At 36.4% G+C, this 19,649-nt stretch overlaps 1 protein-coding gene across 1 annotated transcript in view; it reads right to left on the bottom strand.

Annotated features, from left to right (window-relative positions):
- Positions 1 to 19,649, bottom strand: part of ARHGAP28 (Rho GTPase activating protein 28) — a 199,904-nt gene that overhangs the window by 85,467 nt on the left and 94,788 nt on the right. The window contains exon 2 of the mRNA XM_040632704.1: positions 7,740 to 7,951. Within this exon, the coding sequence (XP_040488638.1) occupies positions 7,740 to 7,951 (212 nt within the window). The remainder of the gene's footprint in view (positions 1 to 7,739; positions 7,952 to 19,649) is intronic.

Raw genomic sequence — 19,649 nt, 5'->3', positions numbered from 1 at the left:
AGTACATAAAATAAATATTTGAGGGTAATGGAGAAGAACCAAGTGTAGGCAAGAAACTGAAAAATTTTGATACAAGGAAATGTACTGTGTGAGATTTACATCTACACAACTTTTCAACTGAGGTCATCTTACAATCCTTACACTATACAGAGTGTGTCGAACATAAACAGAGAATCATAGTCATATTTATTTCAAGAGTCAGAGGGTTGAGTATGGGATTATTAGGATATCTGGAAAGTGAGGGGCATAGTCCTGTTAGGAGGGAGCCACACCAGAGCAAACTCCAAAATCTGTGCATGAACTTTCATCAAATCCTTGCCTAAACATGAAACCAAAAAGGTGTATGTGAAACTCCAGGCATCCTACTGAAAGACAGCAGCCAAATGGCTAAAATAAATGAGCAAAGCTACATAGAGCAGAAAAGATGGTGTTGGGAGAATGAGTCCAACCAAGTTAACTGCTAGAATGGAAATTATCTCCCTTTAGAGGAAGATAATGGGATACAGTCTCTCAAACATATCAAAAATGTTATAATATTGCATTATATCCAATAGCTAGGATATAAGAAAACCAAAAAAATGGACTAACTTGGCAAGAGAAAAGGTCATCAATAGAAAGTAACTCTGAGATGACTCTGATATTGGACAAGGACTTTAAGGAAAATATTCTCATGAGTGAACAGAGAATTTCAGCAAAGAAATGAAAAATATAAAAAAAAAAAACTAAAAGAACTAAAATTTAAATTATAGAACTAAAATTAAAATACATTAAGTAAAAAACTTGCTGGAGGGGCTTAACAGTGTATTAGAGACTTGAAAAGAAAGGGCTGGTAAACTTGAAGATTACAATAGAAGTTATCCAATTTGAAAGACAGAAATGTACTTTAAAATATTTAAAACAGAGCCCAAGTGACCTACTGGGAATGTTAAGTATTGTAACACATATACAGTTTGACATCCAGAGAAGAGAGACGTAGTACCGAAAAAAAAGTATGTGAAGAAATAATGTCCAAAAGTTTCCAAACTTTGTTGAAAAACCAGCTAGCTTAAAAGAAACTGCACTTAAGCATCTAAAGACAACCTGCTGAAAACCAGAAAGAGAGAATATTTGAAAGCAGTCAAAGGCAACAGATTACATACAGGGAGCAACAATATGAAGGCACTGACTCCTTATTAGAAACAGTTGAGGTCAGAACACAGTAAGATGACATTTAGAACATCCTGAATGAAAATAAAAACCTGTCAACCAATAATGATATGTCTAGCAAAAATACCCTTCAAGATCGAAGTAAAATAGTCATTATCACATGAATAAAAACTAAGAAGTTTACGGCCAGCAAACTTGCTCTGTAATATATGCACAAGGAAGTGCTTTAGGCTTAAGGGAAAAGACATCAAAAGGATACCAGATATATAAAAAAGAAGTAGTGGAAATGTTAAAAATGCAGACGTTGATTTCTTTAAAAGTCATATGGTTACTTCCTCTTCCCCCGAAATTAAATCTTAAAGCCTAAAGACATTCCTTAGAGCACAGCAAGGCAGGTTATGCAGAGGACCAGGGCGGACTGGGATGCTGGAGCCCAAGTGGGATGACCAGGGCGAGCCTGAAAACGACAGGAAACTGATAATACATGGAGGGACTGACCATGTAAATATATAGGTTTAAGGTAGGGGAAGCCAGTTTTCTTCTAAGAAGGGAGCCACAAATATGGAAAGGGAAGAGTAGAATTAACAGGTATTAGATTGGAATTGAAGGTATAAATATGAACTCACATATTTCAATGTCTTCAGTTATAGAAATATAGATGTAAATGTTTATGTATGTACATATACATTACATTGTATACGCTGTTATACAAGTACGTACATGTACGTGTGTGAGTATGCATACATATATGCATATGTACACCTATATATAGGCACACATATACATATATATTCCCTAGCTGCTTCCTAAATCAAATATGGAACACTTTCAACATAAAAATAAATGATAGTGAAAGATAACCCACTAATAAATAACCCACTAAGTAAACCAGGAGCCCATTCTGATGTAAAGAAATAATTTGATAGTTTTGATATAGAATGGGGTATTTACAAAGTTTCAAAGAAACTTCCACAAAAATATGTATTGATCACAAAGATGAAAGGAGTAACTTTACATGCAGCAATCTTGTATATAACACCCGAAGTGATTCAAGGGGACATCCTCATTAATGGGAAAGTCAAAACCATCTGATAGGGAGCAATGAGAAGAACACAGCATCATGACCTGCCAAAGATGCAGAGCCTGAATCTGAATCATCAGAAAACATTCAGACAAATTCCAACAGAGGAACTTTATACAAAATAGCCTGTAATTTTCAAAAATGTCAAGGTTATAAAATCAAAGAAAAACTAAGAAACTATTCTACACTGTAAAGAAACAAAGGAAACATGGCAATTAAGTGTAACGAGTGATTCTGAGCTGGATTCTTTTGTTATAAAAGATAATACAGGAAATATAGAAACATTTAAATGCAGTCTGAGGACTGGATAACAGTAGTGCATCAAAATAATTTCTTGATTTTAATAGTTATACTGTCACTATATAGAGGACGGCTACACAAACCCAGAGAGACAAATCCACAATGCATAGCCGTCAGAGATGAAGATTTTAATAACCTCCTCTCAGTAACTGCTAGAATAACTAGACAAAAGTGTATGTGTGTATACATACATATATTTTATAAAACTAAAACATATAATATACAGGTGATATCACACACACACATACACACACACACATATATATATAAATAAGTAAAGACCTAAGGTACTTGGGAATAATAGGGGTTGGCAAGTTACTCTCAAATGATCAAATTGTTCCAAATTTTAAAAAGTTATTTAAATTGTATCTGCAATTTTTCTACAAGTTTTAACTTATTTCACAATAAAAAAATATATAAGTCCATATAAATAATGTTGTATTGATGGTTGTATAACATGTGTAGATGTCATATATTTGACAACAGTACAAAGTGCTGTACCAGAAGGGAAATAGAATTATACTGCTGCAAAATCCTTACATTGTATATAAAGAAGTGTAATATTTATTCTAAATAGACTGTGATAAATTAGAGGTAAATATTATAATACCTGAGCAGTCACTAAAAAAAAAAAATAGTACAGCTCAAATGCATACAAACTACAAAGAAACATGAAAGAGAGACAAAGAGTAAAAGGATAGATAAAATGATATACCACAAACACACAGTGACCTTAAGAAAGCCAGAATGAGGGTCACCTGGGTGGTTCAGTTGGTTAAGCATCTGCCTTCAACTCAGGTCATGATCCTGGGGTCCTGGGATCCAGCCCCACATCAGGTTCCCTGCTCAGNNNNGGAAGTCTGCTTCTCCCTCTCCCTCTGCCCCCCACCTCCACTGGAGCTCTCTTGCTCTAATAAATAAAATCTTAAAGAAAAAAAAGGAGGTTCCTGGGTGGCTCAGTTAAGCATCTGCCTTCAGCTTAGGTCATGATCCCAGGGTCCTGGGATCGAGCCCCACATTGGGCTCCTTGCTCAGTAGGTAGCCTGCTTCTCCCTCTGCCTCTGTCTGCTGCTCTCCCTGCTTGTGCCCTCTCTTTCTATGTCAAATAAATAAAATCTTAAAAAAAAGAAAAAAGAAAGCCAGAGTAACTATATTATTAGGCAAAGAGGACTTTAAGACAAGAAGTATTAGAAATATATTAAGGAGGGTCAGTTCAAATGGCCCAATTCAACAAAGAGGAATAGGAATCATAAATGTATATGCCACCTAATAACAGAGTTTTAAAATATGAGGCAAAAAAATGACAGAATCAGAGGGAAAAATAGACAAATACACAATCTAAGTTGGAGATTTTAACAACCTTCTCTCAGTAATTAATAGAAAAATTAGGTAAAAATTAGTAAGGGTACAATAGATTTGATCAAATGTACCAACCACCCAGACCTAGTGGGCATATACAGAACACCACACTACCCAACAATGATAGAACATGTTCTTTTTAAGTGTACGTGGAACTTTGGCCAAGATAGACCATATGCTGAGCCATAAAATAAGTCTAAATAAATGTCAAAAGTTGAAACTTACAAACTGTTACCTAATCATAACACAATTAATTTAGAAACCAATAACAAATGATATATCTGCAAAAACATTTGTAAATCTTTAAAACAAAACATTAAACATTTAAAACTGAATGATAATGAAAATACAACATATCAGAATTTGTGGGATGTGTGTGAAGCAGTGCTCTAGGGAACTGTTCATATTCAAAAAGATTAAAGATGTAAAGTCAATGGTCTAGGTTTCCACCTTAAGATAGAAAAAAACAAGCAACTTAAACACAAAAATCACAGACAGAAGCAAATATGGCAAGGCTATGAGCTGTCACCACTTCTATTCAGCTTGTACCGGACGTCCTACCAGCACAGTAAGGCAAGATAAAGAAATAAAAGCATAAAAATCAGAATAAAAAAAGTACAACTGCCTCTGTTCACAAGTGATTTCTTTCTTTATGCATAAATTCCTAAGAAATCTAGTAGACAAATATTAGAAAATTAATATAGAAAGGTAATGAAATATGAGGCAAAAAACAACTGTATTCCTATATGCCAGCTGCAAACAACTGAAAAATGAGAGGCAACAAGAAATACCCAATTAAAAGACCCCATTAAGGATATGAATACACAAGCCACAGAGAGTGAGAAAATATTTGCAGTACATTAATCTGACAAAAGAGTTGTATACCGAATATATAAAGAATTCATACAAGTCCATAATAAAAACACAACTTTTAAAAATAGTCAAGGGGCACCTGAGTGGCTCAGTTGGTTAAGTGTCCAACTCTTGATTTTGGCTTAGGTCATGATCTCAAGATCCTGAGATCCAGCCCCGCGTTGGGTTCTATGCTCAGCAGGGAGTCTGCTTGAGATTCTCTCTCTCTCCCTCCCTCTGCCCTTCCCCCCACTCGCTCTCTCTCTCTCTAAAATAAATAAATAAATTTTAAAAATAATAAAAAAATAAAAGTAGTCAAAGATTTCACAAAGCAAGTTATATGAATGGACAGTTAAGCACAGGAAATTATGTTCAACATCACTAGTCATCAGTGAAATGTAATTACAGCCACTATGAAATACCTCCACACATCTACTAGAATCATTCACATTAACAAGTCTAATATCATCAAATACTGCAAGAATATGAAACAATAGATTTGTCAGTCAGATACCAGTAGAGGGAGTGTAAAATGGCACAGTTACTTGGAAAAAAGCTGGCAGTTTCTTTTTAAACATATTCTATGAAAAAATATATATATCCAAGAGAAATAAAAACGTATCTTCAGACTTTCACAAGACTGTTCACAGCAGCCTTATTTATAATAGCCCAAACTGCAAACAACCTTCAAGCCTATTAATAGTTAAACAGATAAAAAAATTGTGGCATATTGACACAATGGAATTCTGTTGTTATAGGCCAAATTGGGCCCCCCAAGAAGATATAGTGGTCTTTACCACCAACACCTGTGAATGTAACCTTATCTTGAAACACAAGGTTTTAGCGGAGGTAATTAAGATCTAAAGTGAGATGAGGTCATATTGGAGTAGAGTGGGCCCTTAATACAACATAAGGGGTGTCTTTATAAAAAGAGAAAGAGAAAAGCAAAAATACAGGGAGTAAGCTATGGGACTCTAGAGGCAGAGAATGGCATGTGTTATCTACAAGTCCAGGAACAGCAAGAATTTCAGTTAACACCAGAAGCTAAAGAGAAAAGCATGGAACAAACTGAGCCCTACATCTTCAGAGAGGCTGCTGACACCTTGACTTCTAGTCTCCACAACTGTGAGAAAATAAATTTCTGCTATTTTAAGCCACTGGGCTTTAGGGTACTTTGTTACAGCAGCCTGAGTAAACTAATACAAACTACACAATAAAAAAGGAGAGGAACTACTGATGTGCCAGACGAATCTCAAAAACACTATGTTCAGTGAAAGAAGCTAAACCCAAAACTAATCTATGACACAAGAACATCAGAACCATGGTTGCTTTTGGCCAGAGACAGCCAGTCATGGGAGTGACAAGATTGGAAAAACATGAAAACGCTTTCTAAGTTGACTAAAATGTTCTCTTTCTTGATTACTGTGAGGTTACAAAGTGAGCATTTGTCAAACCTCACTGAGTTGTACACTTAAAGTTCTGTGCATATAGTTCAAAGGAAATAAATCTGTAAATAAATATTAAACTCTAGTTAGTAGCTATGCTTTTTGCAGAAGTTTAGGTTAGCAAGCCTGAAAATATTTTCTGTGTACTCTAGGCTTATGTAAAGGGTAGTAAAAGCTAGGTTTCTCATTATTAGAGCAGAGAGTTATAAATACAGAAAAAAAAAACACAACAACAACAACCCTTGTTGTGGTGAACTGGAATGGAAGGTTATCAGTATGAACTCATGTTTGTTAATATATACAGCTAGTTAGCAAGTAAGGACAAGGGATGAAGAATAACAGGTCTTTTCCTTCACATATCTTTCTATCTTTCCGGATCTGAAAAGGCAAAAAGTAAGGGTGTAAGTTGAAGGAATAAGAATACACTTCACTAATGGAGATGGTTCCCTTGAATGGATTCCCATTCAATGTGTGGTGGGACCTTTTTATTTCTAATGGTTTGTGAAATATACTAATTGTGGTATATTTAAATTATTATTTTTTAGACCAAAGAAGGACAGACTTATATAAGAAGGAATTAAGAATAAAAACTTTTTTTTTTTAAAGATTTTATTTATTTATTCGACAGGATAGAGACAGCCAGCGAGAGAGGGAACACAGTCAGGGGGAGTGGGAGAGGAAGAAGCAGGCTCACAGAGGAGGAGCCTGATGTGGGGCTCGATCCGACAACGCCGGGATCACGCCCTGAGCCAAAGGCAGACGCTTAACCGCTGTGCCACCCAGGCGCCCCAAGAATAAAAACTTTTTAAAAGTTTCAGTCTATCTTGGTAGTTGTCTAGCCTAGCCAGGTTAATCACTGGCTAATGAAAACATTCTTAGGTAGATACTTACTACCAAACTACCTTCAGTCTTTCTTGGATGTCTTATGTATTTACTTGTTGTTAGGTAGCAAATGAAGATGACCTATTTTAATCCAAGGTAAGTAATTAAGATCTTTTTAGAAAGAGTAAGTAAATTAGCTTTTTTTTTTAATTTAGTTCTCAATTTTCTGTTTAGTTTCACTGAAAATTAGTATATTTGACAGGGTTTTTATTTTGAGAGATACAAGGTAATTTATTCCCTAAATACATTAACACTGGTAAATGCCTCAAAATCAAAAAATTTTTTTCTCCAAAATTGTACTGGCATTCCCTCCCCTTTTTGGGGGGGATTAATAGTCAGGTATACAAATGTAAAAGCATCAAAATTAGAATACTCAGTCTGCTAAATGATGATGACTCAAATCAATGATAGGTACAGCATCCCCAAGTAGTGGTTTGTGAGGAATCAATTTGGATTTTGATAGCCCTCCTTCTTTGGTCATGTCACTGTATATAGAAGCCACCATAAGCTAGTCCAGTAGATACAAATCAGTGAGAGTTGCTAGCTGGTATGCCAAATTCTACTGATTACATTTGTTAAACTACTATTGGAAAGATGTCTACCTGCAAACAGAATAAGAGAGAGCATACAAAGAAAGACAGTAAACACATGGGACGAAAGGTCCAGCACCTTACCATCCACAGGCTTGACCTCAGCTGATATCTGCTCTTCCTGTCCTCCCCTGCTGCCCATGCTGTTCTCTTTAATGCTTTCTATTTCCCGCAAGAAATCCTCCATGGAGGTGCTGTCTACGGAGGCTTGTGAGTTGGAGCGGCTAAATGCGGGAGAATGTAGGGATTCATTGGAGAGCATCCTGTTAATTCTTCGGCAGCGAGGAATAGATTTTCTGCAGAAAGAATAATGTCTGTTGTTAATAAAAATCAGTCTTTTATGTTATAGATCACAAAATAAAATTTAGGTTTAAAATCAATGGAGAAATGGAGTTAAGTGTGACAGACGGGTTTGAGAGAATAAACTCCATTCGGTGCCGGCCCTTCTTTTTTATTCTCTATAATTCATAATGACTTTGTGGCTATGTAGGAATCACCATGAAAATACTTTTTATAATTTTCACATGCTCATAAACTATGAAGTTGTTTGTATTAGCCAAAACATATAGTTCAAGCCAATATCTCTAATGAACACAGATGCAAAAATCCTCAAACTATCAGCAAACTGAATTCAACAACACATTAAGAGAATCATTCACCACCACCACCAAGTGGGACTTATTCCAGGGATGCAAGGATGTCTCGATATCTGCAAATCAATCAACATGATATAGCACATTAACAAACGAAAGGATATAAATCATATGATCATCTCAAAAGATGCAGAAAAAACATTTAACAAAATTCAATATCCATTCATAAAACCTGTTAACAAAGTGGGTATAGAGGGAACATATCTCAACATAATAAAGGCCATATGTAACAAAGGCACGGCTAACATCATACTCAATGGTGAAAAGCCGAAGACATTTCCTCTAAGATCAGGAACAAACAAGGACATCCACTCTCACACTTTTATTCAATACAGTACTAGAAGTCCTAGTGACAGCAATCAGGTAAGAAAAAGATATGAGGCTTCCAAATATGTAAGGAAGAAGTAAAACTGTCAGTACTTGCAGATGACATGATACTATACATAGAAAAGCCTAAAAAAGCCACCAAAAACTATTAGAATTAATCCATGAATTCAATAAAACCACAAGATACAAAATTAATACACTGAAATCTGTACAGTTTCTTTTTTTAAAGATTTTATTTATTTATTTCAGAGAGAGAGAGAGCGTGCACACAAGTGGGGGGAAACAGGCTACAGGGGAGGGAGAAGCAGACTCCCCACTGGGTAGGGAGCCTGATGTGGGACTCGATCCCAGGACCCTGAGAGCATGACCTGACCTGAAGGCAGATGCTTAACAGACTGAGCCACTGAGGCGCCCTATAGTGTTTCTATACACTAATAACGAACTAGCAGAAAGAGAAATTAAGAAAATAATCCTATTTACAATTGCATCAAAAAGAATAAAAGACCTAGAAATAAATTTAACCGAGGAGGTAAAAGACCTGTACCTTGAAAACTGTAAGACACCAATGAGAGAAGTTGAAGATGACACAAGTCAATGGAAACATACACCATGCTCATGGATTGGAAGAATTAATATTGTTAAAAGGTCCATACTACCCAAGCAATCTACAAACTCAATGCAATCCCTATCAAACTAATAATAGTATTTTTCACAAAACTAAAACAAATAATCCTAAAATTTTTATGGAACCACAAAAGGACCCAAAGAGACAAAGCAATCTTGAGAAAGATAAGTTGGCAGTATCACAATCACAGATTTCAAACTATATTACAAAGCTATAGTAGTCAAAACAGTATGATACTGCCACAAGACACACAGATCAATGAAACAGAATAGAGAGCCCAGAAATAAGCCCACATTTATGTGGTCAATTAATATATGACAAAGGAGGCAAGAATATACAATGGGGAAAAGACAGTCTCTTCATTAAATGGTGTTGGGAGAACTGGACAGGTACATGCAAAAAAGTAAAAATGAACCACCTACCTATACCAAGACACAAAAATAAACTCAAAATGGATTAAAGACTTAAATATAAGACCTGATACCATAAAACTCCTAAAAGGAAACATAGGCAGTAACCTCTTGGACATCAGTCTGAGGAGTATTTTTTTCAAATGTGGCTCCTCAGGCAAGGGCAACAAAAACAAAAACAAACAACTGGCACTCCATCAAACTGAAAAGCCCTGGACAGTGAAGGAAACAACAAAACAAAAAGGCAACCTACTAAATGGGGAAGGATATTTACAAATGATCTATCTGGTAAGGAGTGTATGGTACATACTGGAAGGGTGATTTATGCAAGCATGACCTGAATGTCCCTGTTAATCACTATCTTGAGATCTTGTCCTCCTTCTATATTCCCATCAAACAGAATGGGTAGAACATGTTGTTCAGTGTTTAAGGTTAGGGGCTCCAAGGGTGGCCAACCCAGAGTGTTTCCTTGTAACAAAGAGTGTCTAGATGGCAGGACTTGATCTCCTTCAAACACTGGCTATACAAGGAAGGGAAGGGCTACAGATAGTTGCTAGGCTAGTTTCTAATCTTAAAAGCTTACTGCAGGTAGATTCCAGAAGTGGATGCTTTGTCCAGTTGGCTGCTTCTGGACATCCTCTATGTAAGTTCCCCCAATAAACCTATGGCTTGATCCCTGTCTCTGGGTCATTTCTTCAGTCTTTCCAGGCCATCATCCACCCTTGGTGGGGTGTGGTTACACAGGGGTTAATATCCAAAATATATAAAAAATTCATAAACCTCAATACCAAAGAAAAAAAATTCCAAATAGAAATGGGCAGAGGACCTAAGCAGATACTTTTACAAGGAAGACGTACAAAGTGGCCAAAAGACACATAAAAAGATACTCAATATCATTAACCATCAGAGAAATGCAAATCAAAACCACAATGAGATATCACTTCACACCAGTCAGAATGAGTACCAAAAAGACAATAAATAACAAGTGTTGGCAAGAATGTGGAGAAAAGGGAATCCCTATGTACTACTGGTGAGAATGTACATTGGTGAAGCCACCACAGAAAAGAGTATGAAGGTTCTTCAAAAATTTACAAAAAGAATACCATACAATCCAGTTATTCCACTTCTGGGTATTTACCTGAAGAAAATTAAAACACTAATTTGAAAAGATATGTGCGCCCTTATATTTATTGCAGCATTATTTATAACAGCCAAGATACGGAAGCAACCTAAGTGTCCACTGATAGATGAATGGATAAAGAATGTGATATATATAATATATATACACACGCACAAACACACACAATATGGAATATTACTCAGACTTAAAAAGAATAAAATCACCCTTTTCAACAACATGAATGGACCTAGAGTGCTAAGTGAAATAAGTCAGAGAAAGACAACTACCATATGATTTCACTTATACGTGGAATCTAAAAAACAAAACAAATGAACAACTAACAAAAAAACAGACTCTCAAATACAGAGAACAAACTGGTGGTTGCCAGAGGGCAGGGGAGTAGGGCCATGGGTGAAATAGGTGAAGGGGATTAAAAGGTACAAAATTCCAGTTATAAGTCATGGGGATGAAAATTACAGCATGGGGAATATAGTCACTATTGTAATAATGTTGTATGGAGACATACAGTGACTACACTTATCATGGTGAGCATTTTTGTAAATGTTATAAATAAGTGTCAAATCACTATGATGGATACCTGAAACTCATGTTTCTGTGGGGATGAGGGAATAGGAAGTTTTTGTTTAATGAGTACAGAGTTTCAGTTTTACAAGAGAAAAAGAGTTCTGGAGAGAGGTAGTAGAGATGGTTACAACATAGTGAATATACTTGATACCACTGAGCTGTATGCTTAAAACAGGTTTAAGATGGTAAATTTTATCCTACATGTATTTTATCAGAATTTTTTAAATATTTTATTTTATCAGAATTTTTAAAAATTGACAAAAAATTGCGGGCCTAGGTGGCTCAGTCAGTTGAGTAGCTGACTCTTGATCTCAGCTCAGGTCTTGATCTCAGGGTCATAAGTCTAAGCCCTGCACTGGGCTCCACACTGGACATGGAGCCTACTTAAATAAACAAACAAACAAATAAATAAATAAATAAATAAATAAATAAAAAAGAAAATAAATTTTTAAAAAGTTGGCTGCTGAAATAATGAGATAGTGTGAGGAAATAATCGGTGACTTTAAATAGAAAGACCCTACATTAGGATGAGGACCAGCGCACTGACCCAGAACACAGAAACCCATAATCAATTCAGGGAGAACTGGATCACCACTGAGGATAGGGTCCAACCACTGAGGAGGTCAGTGCGGGCTCCTGTTACCTAGGAGGACCACAACAGGACCACTGCCAATCTTGAAGACACAGAGCTGAGCAGCTTCATGGGGCATTTTCTCATGGAGTTGCTGCAAGGACTAAATAAATTAGCATGTGTATGCATTTAGAACATAAAAATATTCAACAAATGTTAGTTTAAAGATTTTATTTATTTGACAGAAAGAGAGATAGCCAGTGAGAGAGGGAACACAAGCAGGGGGAGTGGGAGAGGAAGAAGCAGGATCCCAGCAGAGGAGCCTGATGTGGGGCTCGATTCCAGAACGCCAGGATCACGCCCTGAGCTGAAGGCAGACACTTAACGACTGAGCCATCCAGGCACCCCAACAAATGTTAGTTTAAAAAGTGAGAGACACAATGGGGGACATACATGCCAAAATGCTGGAATTCTGAGAAATTTTGAATATTTGCATAAAAATAAAATATTTTTATGTGAAGTGTGTTAAGGGATCTTATTGTTGTGGTAATCATTTTGCAATATATACATGTATCAAATCTGCATGCCATGCATCTTAAATTTAACCCAATGTTATGTCAAATAACTCAATAAAACTGGAAAAAATTCAAAATATATTTGATTTCCAAGACATATGATTGACAAATATCATATTTCCTAGGAAAAATGTTTGATTAACAAGAACGCTTCAGTTGTTGTTCACGGTTGGGGAACCATGAATAACTGAGGTACTTTATGCAGTACGATCTTCTGTTCTTGCTCTTACGTTATTTATTGATTTTTAAAAATTTTCTAACTTGGAGTGGGTGTGCAACTTCTTTCAAAGAACTCCAAGTATGCCTTCTTATCCTTGGATTCAGGTAGAGCTGAACCAAAGGCTGAGACTACCCCTTAACTAATGTGCAGTCTGAGCTGTTACACCCCGAACAAGAACTCCCAGATGGAAAGAGGCAACCAAAGCAATGATATAGCAATGTCCAACTGTGGCATTATGACTCACTTAGGACAGTTTCATTTTTATATACAGAGCAGCAGTGGACTGCTATGGAATTTAGCTATGCCCTACAGCTTACGCAAAGAACACTGATATGCGTGAGCAAACAAAGAGAGAGGGGAATAAGAAAATAAATCCCTGTGTTCATATTGTCTATACCTCTAAGAATCCTAGATTTCTGAATCACTTTCAGCAGAAATTTCGGGAATTCTAACACTGATCCTAACACTACCATACTGATAAGTAATGCCAGATTTGAGCATCAACTGGCAGTGAGTGAGCTAATTTATTTTTAAAACTCAAAGCATTTCAGGAAAATATGAACTATCCACTTTTATTTTCTTATGCTGTGTCATGTGATAAAAATAATTTTAGGCAGCTTTGTTTGATACTTGGGTGGTTAGAGTTTTCCACTGAATTCTTTACAGTTTGACAAGACAGATTCTGGTGGTTTTAGTACACATGAAATTGACACAGGTATCATGATGGTTATTGCTTCCTTTATTATTTTAGGCTTTTAAGACTCCTCCCTTTTGCAACAAGACTAATACTGAAAGCCACTAACAAATTTGTAGAACTCTAGTATAGAAACACGTACTTATAAGCTATAATCAGTTGCCACTACTCACACAGCCTTCATACACCATATTCAGAAAAAAATACATAGATGCCCAAAACTTTCTCTAGTTCTGGATGTTTTTAGGTTTATTTCTTTCAAAAATGAATATTCTTGACTTTAAAAAATTTACAGTATTAATGGCATACATGGACCAAGTTTTTTAAAAACTATAATGCGGTATTATAAGCATAAAACTTTAAATAATATACAATTTATAAAGTGGAAATTAAAGGTCTTCTCCTTCATCTGTACCACATTAATACTCTTCTATAAGCTGTTTTGTTCTTCCCACTCAAAAACATGTCATAGATATCTTTTCCATGCCAATACAGATATATCACCTCAATAACTGTATGGAATAGCATAATTTATCTTACAAATTAAGCAAACATGCAGATATATACCCAAGCACTGAAACAGTTTGAAGAAATGGGAAATTTGAGAAATAATAAGTGAATCTTAGAACAGGAGGAGCATACACATTTAGAGCTAATAATGATAATTTTAGTTACAGCACACAGTTCCTTACTCATGCAAAGGTTACACTGGTGGACTCTCAGAGAAGAGATCCTCATAACATTCTACTGGGGTAAGGAAAACAGATGCAAAATATAGGTCATGAGCATCTGAGTGACACACTGGTTCTTTCTGAGATAATCCACCCAAAGAATTCTATAAATGCAGTGATCAACTTTTTTTTTTTTTTTTTTTTTTTGGCAAAGAAATCAGACAGTATTTTTGGAACAAAGACATTTGGAAAAGTTGTCACTTCTTTAGTTAGGGATCCAAATATTTTCCCCTTCATCCCGGGGTAGAGTAGGGGCCATGACCTTCCAGTCTTAAAATAATACATAACTGTGATCCTCAGGCTTGTCCAACACTTTACCAATCTGTAGCTTCATACCTCACCATATTAGGATAAATAGAGCTTAATCTTCTTAAACTGTATTTTTTAATTCCAAAACAACACCAGGAAAATGTTACATGAAAGACAGAATGCAATTGTATTACACAGTAACTTTTGTTGGAAAAACACCATTAGGTTTCAAATTAGATTTTAAGTGCATGGTAATTTCCATAAATTCAAAGTGGCATTAAAAAAAGATTTTATTATTCCATTTACCCCTCCATTATCTTTCTAGAAATAACTTGTATTATGTAGTAATGATTATTGGAGATCTAGAACTCATTATGTCTACCCTGAATTAGTATTTTACAACTTGAGAACAACGCAGATACCTTACAGTAGTATAATTCTCTCTCCACCTGTCAACTGACTTTTAAAAAGTCAATAATCTTTTTAAAAATTTAGTAAGTAGTCTTTTATTTTTATCCTTTATGGTGCTCTTTTATTTCATCCCACATGTCCTTGTACCTATAACAGATCATTTGCAATCAGCTTTGAGACTTTCATTTGGCATTTCCTCTTTTTTTCCTTAGCATTTGTTGTACTGTGTATCTGCTGCCAACAAACTCCTTTAGATTTCTTTCTGAATACATCTTTAATTCTTTTTCAGTTTGGTGAATTTGTTTATTGGACAAAGAATTCTAGGCTAGCAGTTTCTATTGTCTTTTAAGACCTTTTATAGATATCATTCCATTGTCTTCTGGACACTTGAATCTGATGAGAAGTCCGTTATGATTCTTACTGAGATTCTTCTAAATATAATGTCTTTTTTTTCTAGATGCTTTTCATAAATTTTCTCTTTCTCTTTTGTTTTTAGCAGTTTAATTATGAAATGCCTACCTTGTGGTTTTCTTTGTTTTTATTCTGCTTGAGGTTTACTGGGTTTCTTAAATCTGTGGGTCAATGTCTTTCAACAATTTTGAACTATTACCCATTTTTGTTTCAACCATTTTTTTTGGTCCCATTCTCTCTCTTCTTTTTGAACTCCAATAACATGAATGTCGGCCATTTGGTATTATCCCAAATGTCCCTCAGGGTCTGCTTTGCTTTTTTCCCCCCCTCTTTCTCTGTTCTTCAGTTCAATTTCTACTACCCTGTCTTCAAGTTCACTTTTCTTTTCTTCTACACATCTAGTCTGCTGTTAAGTCCATCCAGTGAATGCTTCAATTCTGACATGTTTTTTTCATAAGACATATGTCAATTAGTTCTTTTTAGAGATTCTATTTCTCTATTGGCAGTATTCATATTTTATTCATCTTATGCAACTTTTCCTTTGATTCTTTTAACAATTATCATTGTTATTTAAAAGTTCTTGTCTCTTAATGCCAAAGTCTGTGCCATCAGTATGCCTGCCAGAGGGATCAAATACCAATTGTTTATGGGTCACATTTCCCCTTTCTTTCACTAATCTCATAACTTTTTGTTGTGTGGCAGACATTGTTTTTAAAAGAAGTCTAAGAAACTGGAGTTAATAGCAATTTCCCTTTTCTTCTGTCTAGTAATTAGAGTAAGACACAGATCACTTCATTCCAATTAGGAGTTGAGCTGGGTCTGGGCTGTATTGCAACTTTAATTAGTTTTAGGTTACTTCTGGTTCTAAGTGTTTTAAATGTCCTGCGTGTTTACAGCCCCCACCCCCCACTGCCTGCAAACCAAAGAGGGCTTTAGGTTAAAAGCCATGGGACTAAGAACTCTTTCTGTGATTTAGAGCCTAACCCCCAGCCTCCTGTGTCATTGGGCTCTCAGCAAAAATATGAAGGGAGAGGATTATCAGGTGTGGAGGTCTCTGCATTTGGGGCTTCAACAGATTCCAATCTGCTGTGCCAGTATAGGCAGCCATTAACAGCTATACTGGTATCTCCTTGCCCCAGCAGAGGCCCTCCACCCAAGCAGGTATGATCATCTGCCCAGCAGTGCAAAGACTCAGGGGGAGAAACATGCCCAGGGAGGGAAATGACAACTGGGCTCTGTCACCTAGGAAGAGCTCTGCCCTCCTTGAGATTGATCTCCTTTAGATGGTGTGTCCATAGCTCTCCACAGTTTTTAAAACATACCATGTTTACATTTATCCTTTGTCCTCCAGCTGTTACAGTGGGAAAGAGAGTCAGCCACCATGTAGTCTATGCCCTAACTGGAAGTAGAACTCCCACAGAACATTGTAAACATATCAGATTTCTTTTAACATTGTTATTTGCTAATGAACTGCTAGCTCTGTCTAACCCAAGTTCAATTTTTCTGCGTATATTCCACAGAATATTTTTAAAAGACATAGCTCTTGCTAAGAAATATTCTATGCACACTTACTGTCTCTTGTAAAGAATTTCATATACAATAATTTACTACCATACACATTACATCATTTGATCCTTACATTAACTCCATAAAGCAGCCAAAGCAAGAATTCATGTCTCATTATATAATGAGGAAAACAGTTACTGACAGCAAAGTGGAGACACATAACTTCCCACTGCAATTACAATAAAATGCAAATGCTCTTCTAGGACTTCATGGCCCAGCACGTTCTGTCCTCAAACTACTTCTGCAGTCACACCTTATATCACTCTCCCCAGCATTAGCACTAGGCATGCTAATCTTTTCTCAGTTTCTCTAAAAAGCCAAGCTGTTTCTTCCCTTAGGAAATTTTCTCTTACTGGTTTTTTTCTGCCTGGAACATTCTCCTACTATTTCCATGCCAAGATGCTTCTCATCATTCAGCTCCCAAGGTAAATGTTACCTCCTCTGGGGATCTTTTCCTAGCCATCCTAAATTAGCATTCCTCTAGTTATCCATCATCTCAGCTTTCTGCATTTCCTTCTTCCCATCCATCAACAACTCACACTTCATCTACTCACTTACTTCATTTTTGGGGAATGATTTCCCCCCGTAGAATATAGAGGAACCATGTCTGTCTCATTTACACAGTATCTGGCCAGTAATAGGAACCCGGAAATATCTGCCAAAGGAATGACTAGTGACAGTGGAGCCAGAATATAAATTCAAACCTTTTCAATCCTGTCCAAATGTTTTCCCTACAATAATCTTTCTTAATTTCAAAAGCCCCCTCAGGTATTAGTGTATCTGTGTATAGCTATACAATCTTTAGAAGAAATACAATGTGGTGATTTTAAGAAAAACTGTGAAGCCAGCTGGCCCAGGTTTCAGTGTAGGCTCTGACACTTTCTTGACCTATGACCTTCAGAGCAAGCTACTGAACCTCTGTTCCTTCATTGCCAATCTGTAAAACGGGAATATTAATCATATACATGTCCTGGGGTTATTATAAGGACTGAGTTAATATATGTGAAATGCATGGTGCATAGTTATAAACCCATGTGTTAACTGACTGCTATAACTTAATTTTTTAGCATGCCTGTAGCTAGACTTACAGTAAGGCTATAGTGGGTACTAAAATATCATCGAGGCACTAAAATATCACTAGAAATATAATGAGATAAATAAAACTGCATTTATCAGAACTCCTTTCTGACCCAACCCCATTCCCAAGCCTTGTTTCCTCAACTCCCTTAGGCCACAAAGGGCCATCTGATATAGTTCTGGCCAAAGTCACATCAGAAAAATTCTTCCCCACGGTTTCAGAGAGATCTTTTGTTTTCCTGAAATAAGTGCTATCATTTTCTCTTCCTCCTTCTCCCTTCTTGCAATGTAGACAAGATGACTGATGCTTCAGCAGCTATCTTGCAATGATGAGAGAAAAGCCAAGAAAATTGCAGAGATCAGCCTTGCCATTATTGAATCTCAGAAATAACATCAGATTCTGCCTATCTTTGGACTTCTAGAAATGTGAGGACAAGCTCCTAATTTTAAAAACAACTCTAATCTTTGTTGCTGTTAATGTTACTTGCAGTCCAAATGACTCCCAAACAATATAACTGGAAGGAATACTTCAATAACTTCAATACTTCAATAACTCATTTGGAGTAGGGTGAGACTAGACACCTTCTCCACTCCACTAAGGGAATTATTCAAGTAAGAATACACAGTCTGCCTCATAAAAGAAGGTGTGTCTAAAGTAATGATCTTCAATTGAAAGAGCTACCAAATTATGTGCCTAATCCTGTATCTTGGTCTGGCCTTGATCGGTATACTATAGAGTTAAACTTCATTCCTGCTGAAGATATCCCTAACTATACAGGGAATATATTCACATTGCTCTCAAATCAAATATATTCCAAGAGTATTAGGAAGAATATACCAAAATCGAAGATTCCCCCTGCCCCTTCTGACAGAAGGATTGAATTTTCCATTGTCACCATCTTTGAATGATGCCAATGGCAGCACAGCATGGTCATCTAGAGAAATCATCTTGGATCCAAGTGAGCCTTTGCAGCAAGACTCTTGCAAGTGAAATTGTTCACTCTGTGGGACAGACCCTAGGCATCGTCGCAGTAATGCAGCTGTTCGCCCTCTTAGCTCCCTCAGGAAGCCATTTAGATAAAGTAAGAAGACAAATCCCTTGTATTTATGCTCTGCTTTCTCAGCAATCTTTGGGTTCTTACATGCTTATAAACAAGCTCAACTTGGATGTCTTGCAAAAAAGCACTTGAAAGGTAATGGTGATAAAGGGAAGCTATAGTTTCAGAGTAAAAGAAGCAAGAACAGAGAGCAGGTTCCTGCTCTCTTTCTCAGGCTCAGTGACTCTTTCAATATCATCTGACATCCTTCATTCTCCTCCAACCATCCCGATTTTCTGTTCCTCTCTTGGCCTGCCTCACTCCTCTTTGAGGAACAAGGAGAAAGTTAATGAAACTATTTCAGCAAAAGGTAAACAGGTCTGTCTGAACCTCTCTGTTGGCAGAAAAAAGTACAGAAAAAATGTGTTTGTAGATTAGGTGGAGGCTTAAAACAGCAAACAAATCTCAGTCACTCATCAGGGAATATTTGAAATGGTTTTGAAAGCTGGAAAGTTTTTCAACTAACTGAGGTTCCTGTCAGCAATTAAATTCTTACGCATGTATATATCACCTTTGAGTACAAGCAGTGGACTAGGAAGGGGGAAAGTTGCAACCTGAAAATAACAACTTTCAACCATTAAATAAATACTGAACCCCAGGGATTTACAAAGGAGGAGGCTCAAATGGACAATAAACAATAAACTCTTCTGCAAGAAAGACTGACAGAATCTT

The sequence above is a fragment of the Ursus maritimus genome, unplaced genomic scaffold, assembly GCF_017311325.1.
Source record: "Ursus maritimus isolate PB19 unplaced genomic scaffold, ASM1731132v1 scaffold_18, whole genome shotgun sequence".
Taxonomy (NCBI): domain Eukaryota; kingdom Metazoa; phylum Chordata; class Mammalia; order Carnivora; family Ursidae; genus Ursus; species Ursus maritimus.
Note: the sequence above shows the minus strand (reverse complement) of the source record. Positions and strands in the feature narration are given on the sequence as shown.